At 50.8% G+C, this 12,718-nt stretch overlaps 1 protein-coding gene and 1 long non-coding RNA gene across 2 annotated transcripts; both read left to right on the top strand.

Moving 5' to 3' along the window:
• Nucleotides 1-2,446: 2,446 nt before the first annotated feature.
• LOC119467326 lies at nucleotides 2,447-3,899 on the top strand. Its single transcript, XR_005195867.1, has 2 exons — nucleotides 2,447-2,571; nucleotides 3,422-3,899. It is a non-coding gene; the product is annotated as an uncharacterized LOC119467326 (long non-coding RNA).
• Nucleotides 3,900-3,912: 13 nt separating this feature from the next.
• ZFP36L1 (ZFP36 ring finger protein like 1) lies at nucleotides 3,913-10,909 on the top strand. The gene is made up of 2 exons (XM_017500957.2): nucleotides 3,913-5,775; nucleotides 8,117-10,909. Exons 1-2 carry the CDS (start codon nucleotides 5,719-5,721, stop codon nucleotides 9,074-9,076), a joined length of 1,017 nt encoding a protein of 338 aa, XP_017356446.1. The 5' UTR covers nucleotides 3,913-5,718; the 3' UTR covers nucleotides 9,077-10,909.
• Nucleotides 10,910-12,718: the final 1,809 nt, after the last annotated feature.

Here is a 12,718-nt window from a genome sequence, read left to right as displayed (position 1 = left end):
AACCAACTAAATGACCCAACTAAAAAATAGGCAAAAAGTTTGAACAGATGCTTCACCAAACAGTATATGCAGATGGCAAATAAGCATACATAAAGATGTTCAATATCATTAGAGGAATGCAAACTAAAACCACAATGAGATACCACCAAATACCTAGTAGAATGACTAAAACAAAAAATAGTAATACTGTTAAGTGCTGGTGAGGATTTGGAAAAACTGGAAACTCTCATACATTGTTGGTGGAAATGCAAAACAGTATAGCCACTCTGGAAAATGATTTGGCAGTTATGTATAAATTTCAGCATATAGTTACCATATGACCCAGCAATCTCACTCCTATTTACCCTAGAGAAATAAGAACTTGTGTTCACATGAAAACCTGTACGTGAGTGTTTATTGAAATTCTATTCATAATGGCCCAAAACTGGAAATAATCCAATGTCTTTCAACAGGAAAATGGATAAACTATTGTAATAAGCACACAGGAGAATGGATAAACAATTGTATAAGCACACAGTGAAATACTAATTATCAATAAAAAGGAATAAACTTGATACATGCAACAACATGGTATATGCTGTGTGAAATCAAACATACAATATGATTCCATTTATATGGCATTCTGGGAAAGACAAAAGTACAATGACAGAAAACAGATCAGTGGTTGCCAGGGATTAGAGATGGAGGAAAGTCTGAATTAGCAAAGGGATAGTAAGAGGGAGTTTTTGAGGGCTGATGGAACTGTTCTGTTTCCTGATTGTGGTGGTTACATTAATCAATTCATAAGTTAAAATTGATAGAACTGTACACCAAATAAAGATCAATTTTACTGTATGTTAAACTGAAAAGTAAAAAAAAAAAAAGTTACAGGAGTGCATGTATACTGACAAACTGAAATAACTACTTTGAAGGAAATGAACATTCCATGAGAGCCTAAGAGAGAGGAGGGGCGCTGTTTTGTGAGGAAGGAAAGCATCAAGAACATTTTCCCAGAGGAAGTGAGGCTTGAGCTGCGTCCTAAAGAACGATTTAGAATTTACTTGGGCTACAGGAAGGTTGATTCAGACAGAGGGATTTGCATGTGCAAAGGCCCTGGAGCAGGAGGAAGATGGGTCATTTTCATCTAAAAGGGACTAGCGCATGGGGAGTACCCTGGAGGGTGGGAGAAGTGGTGATGGGGAGCGAAAAAATCTAAGCTGGAGTAAGAGAGTCAGATTCTGCCGGACGGTTCTAGGTGGGGCCCAGGTTAAGGCATGTGGAGAGGTGTAGCTGTGGGCTAGCCTGATAACTGACAGTTGGAACATCTTGCAGAGACCTAGGCAATTAGACTCCCCAGGGCAATGCTAGTCCTGGGGTTGAATTCTCAGTAGTCCTAGCAGGAGGCAGCCTGCTCCCAAACCCAAAAATTCCAGATGCCCTGCAGTGCCGCTAAAGTGCCCTCCCCTGAGACCTCTGCCTTGTTCAGGAGAATACTGGCAGCTCAGTAATATCCACTAAGCTCTTCCAGGGGCTTGAGGACTTTGAGAGATAGGACAGTGTGGCTTTTCCGGACTATCCACAGGGCTCCAGTGATGTAGTTGTCAGAAATACTTGTGTCAATAATCAGGTATTTTTCAGATGGGCAACAGATCAACATCACCCTACCCTGACCCACCTTATTCTCTCCAGGCTCCAAGCCTAGGCCCCTCTCCCCATTTCCAGGCATCAGGGCCAGCCTTGTCCAGGGCTGGGGGTGGAGGCTAGAGAGTGACACAGATCAAACTTAAAAGTTGTCAGTTGACCATTTAATATGTTAAGTCTTCACTGAATAATCCTTCGCCAAGTGAATAGCCCCAGAATTTGTTTTGTGGTGTAATAACGGTTGCCAAATGGCTTAGTTTACAATACAACAACATGGTGTATAGAGGGTTTCAGTGAGGCATAACTCTAGGCACTTTATGAGCCAAATTTAGGCAGTTATCATAATTCCTGTTTCAGAGATGAAGAAACTGAGGCCTTGGTCAGTGACTCGAAAAGTCACATAGCTAGAAAATGGCCAAGATTTGGATCCAGGACTGTTTAACTTCAATGTCCTGGCTCACTGATTCTCAAACATTAGTGTTATGGGGTCGTGAGATGGAAATTTACCAAAAATGCAGTTTCCCGGCCCCATCTGGGCCGAAAAATCGGCATTCCAAACTTTAAACCAGGGGACTCCAGGAGTAAGACCTGAAGCCTGAGAGGAAGTGCAACACTGCAGGGCTCCGGGGAGGGTGGTCCCCTGCTGACGCCGGTGACTAGGCCTAACGATGGGGGGTTCCGCGGCCCAGTGCCCCGCACTCTCACCTGCCTGGAGGTGCGCTCGGGGTCCAGATAGGCCGCTGAATATGTACATCCGCAGCGCCTACTTTACTCCGAGGACTTTCACTTTCCCCCGGCACAAAACCGAACATCCCACCCCACCCCCAAGCTAAAATACCTGGGCCGCCCCTCCCCGGGAAGGGACGCTCCCGGCGCACTGGGAGGGCCCGGAAGTCGGGCCCGGGACTGAGGAGCCGGCCCACCGCCTCCTGGTCGGAGGCTGCAGTGCAGGTGAGGCGGCGGCCACCCAGGGCACGGCGGGGTAAGGAGCCGAGGGCAGACTGCCCCGGGAAGTTGGTGGGGGTCGGCCGCGCCGCCTCGCCTCGCCTCGCCTCGGCCTTCCTGCCCCGTCGGGGCTCGCTGCCCGGGACACCGGCAGAGCACGTCTGGGCTGGGGCAGGTCGGCTCCCGCCCTCGGACCCTCACCCCACCCCGGCCAGCCGCGGCGGGGACACCGGGTCAGCGAAGGGTTAAGGAACTCGCTCCCTCCCCTCGGTTCCCTCACCCTTGGAAAGTCCCCGAAATGACGTTTCAACCCGACAATTAAAAAAAGAGTTTAATTATAGAGACAGACTCTGGGAGCTGGAACAAACCCTCGGCCGGCGGGGCCGGTAAACAACTCCGGAGCGAGCGGTCCGGGCCAGCCGCAGCCTTGAGGACCCTGCGCCCCGGGGGAGAGGGGGAGGGAAGGGCCGCCGGGAGTTGGAAAAGCCTAAGAAATTCGAGGAATCAGCTTTCTTTGGAAAAACCCACTTTGTGGCCATTCTGGGACGCCTGATGGTGCTCCTGGCCGGTCCCACAGCCTTGAGGGGAAAGCGGCGCTGCTTGGAGCAGGGGGACAGCCGCTGCCCCGCGGGGACAGGCCCTGGACCGGGAAGGGGACCCCTTCCGCTCCCGGTCCCCTTCCCCTTTGCCTCTTTCCAGCCCCTCCTCTGGTCCCCTCAGTCGAGCTTCGCCAACCCTCGGGAGTTAAAAACCAGCCGGCCCCCTTTTTTGGGGGAGCGTGAATGGGTGGAGGCCGGGGGAATTAAAAAACCGAAATAGTTTCACATCAGAACTCAGACTAACCTTGTGGTTTCAGCGTGCACCCTGCTCTGTCCCGAAATCTGGAACTCATTACCTCATCACCAAGAAACTGCACGAAATCGTCCCCCCCGCCCCAACACCCACTTGGGGCTGGGAAAGGAACGAGCAAACATCCCTCTAAGAAAGAAACCTACACTTGAATGCTTGAAATTAAGGTGGATGGAAGTTATTTCCCTTTCTGGCGCTTGCCAGAAAAGAAAAGCTGAAAAACGGGAGAAGGGGGAGAGAAGCAACAGGCGGCTGGAGAGCAGCAGCAGAACAGGCTAGGGGCAGCAGCCGTGTTAAAGTGGGGGCCATCAATTTCAGGCAGAGGAGACAAATGAAAGCCGATCCCGCTGGGATCACGTAGGTTCGTGGCTGCAGCAAAAGTTGTGTTTCGCAAAGTTGAAAACAACCGGTTTCTCAAACAGTTGTGATTTGGAAGGTTTTGCTGGGTTTGCCCAGAGGTTGACGAATAAATAAAAAATGCAGTTAAAAAAAAAAAATGTGTGTTGGGGGTGGTGAGAGTGTGACTCGAGCGCTCTCTTCGGCCCGCCCCGTCCTTTCCAAAGAAACGTGCTCATAATGGGGTGACCTAATTACATCGCAATGGAACTCAATCTTAGCCACTCGGCAGCACCGGATTTCATAACAGACTCGGCGGCCTAGTGTGCTGCGAAGAAACGTGCGAGGGCCGAGGGGGCGGCGAGGCCCGCGTGGAAATCGGAAAGAAGCGCGGCCCTGCGACTTCCGCCTGGGTCATCACGCCAGCACCCGGGCAGAGGCGCGCGGGGGGGGGGGGGAGGGTAGGGGACACGTTAACTTTATATTTGGGTGGGTGGCATCCAAACATAACAGTAAATATATATTTTATCATTTTCAAGGGAGTCATGCTTCATTACGGGCCCTTCGCTTTCCTGGCTCCCATGGCCCCCTCCCCACCTCCCGCCAAAACTGCGCAGCGTGACAAGCCATATGTTCCACTTTCCCGTGGGGGCGAGAGAAGCAACAATAAGTTAAAAGTGCCGCCTCTGTCCACCTTTTTACCTTCCTTCTTATCAAAGTAAACTTTTTTCATTGTTCTAGAGTGGAGGTGTATGTGGGGAGGATGGAGGAGGGAGGGTTGTGGCGCCGCCCAGAATTCAGGGCGCGCGTGGAAAGTAGTGAGTTGCTTGGTGGGCTTTTTCTGGAAGTAAGGGGCATTCAGGAAGGATTAGGGTTTTCTTTACTAAAAGTTTAAAGATTGGATGCGTGAAAAGAAACGCCACGCCTAGGCCTGGTAAAACAAACAATCGGCCCGGGCTGTAATCTTTTTTTGCGACGACCCCCACCCGCCCACACCCGGAGAGCGCCGGCTGCAAAGCGAGCGCGAGTGTGGACGCGTGCGGCGCGCTAAACTGCCGCGCTCGCGCCCGCCAGGCCGTGTCCTCCTGGGGAAAAAGTTTCCTTAGTCCGCCCCCCCCCCGCACAGCGCCCCACCCTACGCCCCGCTGGAAAAAAAAACAACATAAAACCCTAGACTTGAACGTTTTGTGCGTCCCAAATTTCTACTGTCCTCGGCCAGCCGGGTTTGCGGAGGGAAGCCGAGTGCGTAAGAGAAGTCGGGAAAAGGTAAGTTGTGCAGACATTTAGGAAGTTTCAAGGGGACCACCGGCTCAAAATGGAAACCGCAGCCCGGGCGCTAAGGACGGGCTTCAGCTCCTGCTGGCAAAAAGAGAAAGTCTAGCCCGCCTTCCTGCCCAACAAAAAACAACAACACCACAACAAGAACCCCGGAGGGAGTGGAATGAGTGACGTCACAGCCGCGCTTGGAGGCTGACAAAGGAGGGGGCGCGCCCCTCCCGCTCTGCGCCCGCGCGGCCCCGGAGAGGGGCGCCTGAAGCGCTGGGTAGCGAAGTCAGCCGACTCGAAACTTTTCCTCTTTAAGAAAAAAAAGTTGTGCGCGGCTCGGAGTGGGTTTTTTTTTTTTTCCGCCTTCTTTTCTCGTCTCCCCTCCCCCTTCTTCCTTTTGAAAGTTTCTTCTCCTCCCCTCCCCCGCCCCGCCTGACCGCATGGCTGATTCAACTCCAGTGTCAATCAACTTCTTTTTCCTCCTCTTCCTCATTTAAATAAGTTTAAAGCTCCTCCTTTCCCGGCCCACCAAATCTGAAACTTTATAAATCGGGCTTTGCGCGCCGCAGCCCCGGAGTCAGAAAGGCGAGGGGCGCTGGGAACTGGCGTGTGGGACTCCAGACCCGAGAGGCTACGCCTTCCCCTCACCGGGACCTTCGAGACACACCAGATCCTCGCCGCTGGCCCGCGCGAGCGCACAGGATGACCACCACCCTAGTGTCTGCCACCATCTTCGACTTGAGCGAAGTTTTATGCAAGGTATAGTGGAGCGGAGCATTTGCTTTTCAAAAACTCTTTTTCTTTTGCCTCAAAAAACCCCCAAAAGTTTGGGTCTTGGAAGGCAGTGGGGAAGGTGGTGCAGCGAGATGATTTTTTTCTCCCAAGTTTGAAGGAATTTGGCCCCGTCCTTCCCACCCTTTGAGTTTCAACTGTTCCTGGCGGGGATTACGTGCGAATCTGGAGGCTAGAGTTTTGAGGGGCGAAGTTTGCCTGGCGGGGCAGCCCGGGGGCCTTGGGAGGAGGGCTGGGATTGGGACAAGTTTTGGGCGATTCTTTTTTGCGTAATTTGCTGTTGGTCTGATGGTTTCCCAGTGTGCGCCCTAGATCTGTCCAGCAGCATTGCTGACCCGTGGGATTGGGAGTGGGAGATCCTTTGGGGAAGTGAGTCTCTCTGGACGATGTTTTCCTCCCCTTTTGGGGGAGCTGGGGATATGCGAGGAAGAAGGAGGCCAAGTTGTGATTCAAAAAGATGTTGCAGAACAAGTTTGCAGTGGTGCTGGAGTCCGCCCTAGCTCCGTTGGGCTTATTCCCGCGATACCGATCGTGCAGCAAACTTTGGGGTGAAAGAGGCATTGGAGTTGACCCGCTTACCTGTGTTGCCGAGTCGTTGCGGCTGGTCGATTTTTGGTGGCGGGTGGCAGGGGGGAGGGCGGCAAAATGCTGGCTTGAACTCTAGAGTCCCGCGAGTAAGGATTTAATGGGGGCCTCCTTAAAACATGTTGCTTGCCAGCCAGTGTTGAAAAAGCAAGTTCTAAAGTCGGAGTGTTCCAGGACTGCGGTTTAAACGTACATAGCAAAAGCCAGTGGATGTTGTTAAATTTCTTTCCAACCTCCTCCTCCCAATTTGAAAGGGCGAAGTTGCTGGGTTGCTTTTAATTGCTGAAGTGTTTTGCCTTCTCTTAACACGTCGGGTCATGTTGCTCTGTTTTCCCAGCTTGCTGCTCCTGTTGGTGCAGCTGCCAAGGCCCCAGGGCTGCAGGGTTGGGGTGCAGGGACGCCGAGGAGCTGAAGAGTAACATTTTAAAAGTTTGAATTTTTCAGCTTCCTTTCCTCTCTGCATATTCCCAAACTCCACTTGCCGGCCCGGCTGCCAGAGCTACCCAACACTTCTTCCTTCTTTTCCCGACTCTCCCGCTCTTTGATCTATTTCTTTCTTTGGCCCCCTCCCCCGTCAGGGGAGGTTTTTAAATGAATGAGGGTTTTAAATGAACCTCATTGTTGGGAACCAGCTCTCGACTGGGTTCCTGTAATCCTCTCGGTGGGGCGGTTGCAGTTACAGATTCGCGATCCCCCCCTGCTGAGCCTAAGGGACCAACATTAGAATTTGCAAAATGACACCCACATGGGCTGGGAACTAACTCCTAGGTCCCCGACCTGCACCCTTTCCAAATCTTGGATACAGTTTGGGCAAGTGACCAGGATCGCATTGGACCAGAAACCTGCCATTGGTGGCTCTGCCCCCATCCCCACCACCCCCAATCTGCTATTGACTGGGAGATGGGTAGGGGGGTTGGTGCTTTCCTTTTCCTTTCCATCTGCAGCTTTGCTTAAAGATTAAACACTGGCGCTCTTATCCAAGCCTGCTGTTGAGCCAGAAGACTAATTGCAAAGGCATCTTCACAGTGAAGGGGGACGGGATGGGCTGGGCGTGAGTGGGAATGGTGAGAGAGATCATTGTGGAAAATACCTCTTCTGGGAACTTAGGGCAATGAGTTTTATTTTCAGGAATCACTTCCCTGTCTCCCCCAACCTCAGACCAGGCTCCCAAACTCCTCCCCACAAGAAAAAGCAAAGGCAGTCTGAAAACCTGTTGCCAAAGGAAGGAGGAAGTTGAGAGTCTTCTTAGGCCGGGTCTTGAGGGAGGGGGTATCAATTAAGAAGGGACTGATTAGAAGGGGACCTAACCTAGCCTATAATAGTCTCCTCTCTGAGATTTACCTGTTTTGTTAGGGGAGGGTAATCTGGAGAGGTCTGGGTTGTTGGAGATATTTGGAGTTGAAGAAACTATTTGAGCAGTAAAAAGTTGAACTTTACAGATTAAAGTGGTAGCTTTGGGGTCAGAGGATATGGGGGTTGCATTGCAGGAGTCGGCATGGAGCAGGGTCCTTGTCACAGAGTCTGGATTTTGTGGTTTCTTATTTGTGAGGCCAAAATAAACCCAGGTGAATGGTCTATGGGAGGGAGAGAGGGAAGGGGGCTTGCTAGAGCAGAGGTGGAGATGAGTTCTTTGAGACAGACGGGCGTTAGTGATTGTGGAGAGGGCTGTGGACATCCTGGTAGATGTCTTCCGTCCTTACCATCCTTTCTCTTCTCTCTCCAGGGTAACAAGATGCTCAACTACAGTGCACCCAGTGCAGGGGGCTGCCTGCTGGACAGAAAGGCAGTGGGCACCCCTGCTGGTGGGGGCTTCCCTCGGAGGCACTCAGTCACCCTGCCCAGCTCCAAGTTCCACCAGAACCAGCTCCTCAGCAGCCTCAAGGGTGAGCCAGCCCCCGCTCTGAGCTCTCGGGACAGCCGCTTCCGAGACCGCTCCTTCTCTGAAGGGGGCGAGCGGCTGCTCCCTACCCAGAAGCAGCCTGGGAGCGGCCAGGTCAACTCCAGCCGCTACAAGACGGAGCTGTGCCGCCCCTTCGAGGAAAACGGTGCCTGTAAGTACGGGGACAAGTGCCAGTTCGCACACGGCATCCACGAGCTCCGCAGCCTGACCCGCCACCCCAAGTACAAGACGGAGCTGTGCCGCACCTTCCACACCATCGGCTTTTGCCCCTATGGGCCCCGCTGCCACTTCATCCACAACGCAGAAGAGCGCCGTGCCCTGGCCGGGGCCCGGGACCTCTCCGCTGACCGTCCCCGCCTCCAGCATAGCTTTAGCTTTGCTGGGTTTCCCAGTGCCGCTGCCACCGCCGCTGCCACCGGGCTGCTGGACAGCCCCACGTCCATCACCCCACCCCCCATCCTGAGCGCCGATGACCTCTTGGGCTCACCTACCCTGCCCGATGGCACCAATAACCCTTTTGCCTTCTCCAGCCAGGAGCTGGCAAGCCTGTTTGCCCCTAGCATGGGGCTCCCCGGGGGTGGCTCCCCGACCACCTTCCTCTTCCGGCCCATGTCCGAGTCCCCTCACATGTTTGACTCTCCCCCCAGCCCTCAGGATTCTCTCTCGGACCAGGAGGGCTACCTGAGCAGCTCCAGCAGCAGCCACAGTGGCTCAGACTCCCCGACCTTGGACAACTCAAGACGCCTGCCCATCTTCAGCAGACTTTCCATCTCAGATGACTAAGCCAGGGTAGGGAGGGACCTCCTGCCTACTCCAACCCCTACCCTGCACCCACACCTCATACCCTCTTCTCCCTACCCATCTGATTCCCCACAAGCCCTACATTAACAAAGTTAAGCTCAACCCCTTTCCCCCAGCACCTCAGAATGTCCCCTCCCTCCCCCCCTCATTACCCCACCTAACATAAGGACAAGTCAAATTGTCAGTAGCTTCTTCTGGCTTGAAACCCCTCCCTGGATTTATAGCCCACTTACCACTCATAACAGACAAGTCCCATATTTTGTCAGTAGATGCCTCTTTTTTTTTTTTCTGGCTTAAGCCTTAAGTGCCAAATCACAAAAGAAAAAGCAGTAACAGTTTACAGAAGCAACTTAGTGCCTTGTAATCTAACTTTGTCACTGTGACTACATTACCTCTTCAGCGCCAGAGGGCACCCGTGGGCCTCCCGGAGCCTCTGCCCATGGGGGAGGTGGAGACCCGGAACCAGCAGCCCCCTCCACTGGCGACACAACTGCACCTTCCCTGATTTCACTTACTCTTCCCCTCTTCCCGGTGTCACCTCTCCACCTGACCCCCCAGCCCCTTGGGAGAGTTGTTGCCAGACTAGGGTTTTTGGGGAAACCTATCTTGACATTCAAAACCTTTTTCTTCCCGATCTGAACCCCTGTTGACTAATCTTGCCTGGGTTTGTGTAGGTCTGCAGGAAGGAAGGCTGAAAAAGCGGATGAAGATTTTGACTTAAGTGGGACTTTGTGATTTAATTTTTTTCTTTTTTTAAGTGGGGAGGAAGGGGAAGCTAGATGGACTATGAGAGACTTGATTTTGGTGCTAAAGTTCCCCAGTTCATATGTGACATCTTTAAAAAAAATAACAACAAAAAAAATGAGAGAAAAGCTAAAAAAAAAATGTAAGGGGTGAGCAGTTAATGGTATTCATTCCACATACAATATCTGTGTAAAACGATTTCCTGTAGAAGTAGCTTTAATGGTTTTTGCTCTAGAATACAGTAGGTCTATCCTTAGAGCACTCACGCCATGCTTTCTTCCCTGGGTTTTAAACTTCATATAACTTTCAGAAATTGGAGAGCAAAAATTTTGCTTGTCACTGCACATCAATATAAAAAAGCTTATTTAACTTATCAAAACGTATTTATTGCCAAACTATGCTTTTTTTTGTTAATTTTGTTCATATTTATCGGGATGACAAATCCATAGAATATATTCTTTTATGTTAAATTATGATCTTCATATTAATCTTAAAATTTTGTGACGTGTCTTTTTCCTTTTTTTCCACAGTTTTAATATATTATTCTTCAACGACATTTTTTTGTAACTTTACACTTTTTTGGTTATTTTATTTTAAAAAAATGAAAAATTAATTTAAAAAAATGCAAAAAACTGTTGGATTATTTATTTTAGAAATTCCCCCCTTTGTGTTGGACTGCAAATTGAGTTTCTTTCTCTTTAGGCCTTTCACGACTAGGACTGAGAATGTATGTAAAAGTTCTGTGACAGTACAGAAGGAAAACAACTTTTTATGTATAGCTTCTAAAAGGGAAAAAAAAAGAGAGAAACCCTTTGACTTCCACGTGCCCATCTCAAGACATTCCACTCACAGATTTGAGGTTCTGGATTCCAGGTCTGGAGTTTTCCAATGTTAATGTAAACAGAACTGGCACACACACATTAAGATGAATGTAATTATTATTCCTCTTGCTGGTCACTACCGTCGCTTTCTATTTCTCTTTCTTTGTGTGAATTTATTTAAAAGAAAAAAAAACTTTTTGTAACGACTATTTGCAGTTTAAAAATCAATAAACCCCGTTTTTTCAAGAAACATTGATGGTGGAGCTGGTTTTACTTGGTTTTGGTTTGACTTTGCCAGTAAGGTTCTCCCCTTGCAGGTCCTGGGGAGGGGCAGGGGAGGGGGAGAGAAGGCTGTGGTTGTCCGAATCTCATCCCTACAGCTATGCCTTAGCTCCCTTCCTTGATGCTGGCAGTTTGCTGACTGAGGTTGGGGAGTGTGTGTGTGTGTGTGTGTGTGTGTGTGTGCGTGAGCGTCTGTGTGTTTATAGGTGTGGGACGGTGTGTGTGTGTGTGTTTTCGCAAAGGAGCCCGTACTTCCTGCTGTATTACTTCTGAAAAGACTGCCCAGTGTGATAGTTGTTGGCTGAATAACAACGGGCCCGGCCCAGCCCTGCTGACACCTGTGTGGCCTCAGTGATTCTGGGGAGCCAAGGCTCAGGGTTTTTGGGGAAACCTGTCTTGACATTCAAAACCTTTTGAATGTCTGCCCCACCCAGCCTGTACTCTTCATTCCTTTGGCTGGTGTTGCTGAAATAATTAAGGAGGACCTAGCACCGCATGGCACACATGCAGGCTTGGATTTGAGTGAGTTCTTTTTTGGGGTGCCTTGGGCTCATTTTTCCTACAGGTAATTTACCTCAGTCCTAGCCTCTCAGCACCTACCACCTGGGGTGGGTGTAAGGAAGCACTGCCTGCTTGGAGAGGAATAGCCAGCAGGGTGAGGGGCTCAGTCACAAGAACTGAGGACTGGGACTGGATTTGACATGCTTCTGTGTTTGGAGGGCGGTTAAGGGGAAGTGAGTATTAACGCTGGCCAACAACACAGCAAGTCACCAAGGGTTCCCGCCACCTGAGTTACAATCTCAGATGCTGTGCAAAGTTAGGTGTGTTGTCATCTTGGGAAGGGTGGGGTCTCCTTGGCTAGAAGAACCCCCACCAAGACCAGATGACCACTTAGAGGTAGCATTTCACCTGCCAGAGGAGTTGGAACTTTCTAAAAATCTTGAGTCTGAGCCTAGGGAGGACTTCTTTGGGGAGAGGCAGAGATTGCTATTTGAGGCTCACTTGCCTTTGGTTCCTTACACCCAGTAAGTTTTGGGGGTTCAGATGAATTTTCACCATGATTCCACCAGGCCTCTTCTGAAGGTCTGCAGCAGAACATTGGGCAGGCCAGGGATGTCCCTGAGACTCGAAGACCTACCTCTATTCACAACTCATTTCCCTGGTCAGCAGATAGCTACTGGGGGTCAGTGGGGTGAAGTAGAAAAGTAGAGACTATTACCTGTTCCAGGGCAGGGGCTGGTGGTATAGGGAGGGGAAAAGCAGCTCTTAGGACTGTAGTAAACCGAGGCCTCTTGTCCCTTAAGGAGGAAATGACTTTGTGCATGGGTGGAGGTGGTGGTGGTGGTTGGTGGTGGTGCCACGTGATCTTCCTCTTGGAGTAAAAGCAAAAAATCATTCGCCTTGAGCTCATTCCCTGCAGGCATACCTGAGCATGTGGCAGACACCTTTCTAACTTCCCCGCTCACGGTGATCCTGGTTAGGTTCCTAGAGGCCCAGGCATACCTCCTGTCCACCCCTCAATTTCCTCTATGGGAATCAGTCCTTTGACTTAGATAACCAAGATAGAGACATTGACTACTGGAGGCCCTGGAGGGTGGGGGTTGACTGTGAAGCTCAGGGGAAACTCCTTATCTTGTGGGGAAGCTCCATGTCCCTGGGCCTTAACCCTTTACCCCATGTAAGTGTCTCCCTGGGGAACTCACTCAGGCTGGGATTTAGGTCACGCAGGCCCATGTGTGGTGGCCACAAGAGTCTGAATGTGTACCATCGAGTCCTT

Source organism: Cebus imitator, unplaced genomic scaffold (assembly GCF_001604975.1).
Source record: "Cebus imitator isolate Cc_AM_T3 unplaced genomic scaffold, Cebus_imitator-1.0 Scaffold13, whole genome shotgun sequence".
NCBI classification, from domain to species: Eukaryota; Metazoa; Chordata; class Mammalia; order Primates; family Cebidae; genus Cebus; species Cebus imitator.
This window is presented reverse-complemented; position numbering and strand designations above follow the sequence as displayed.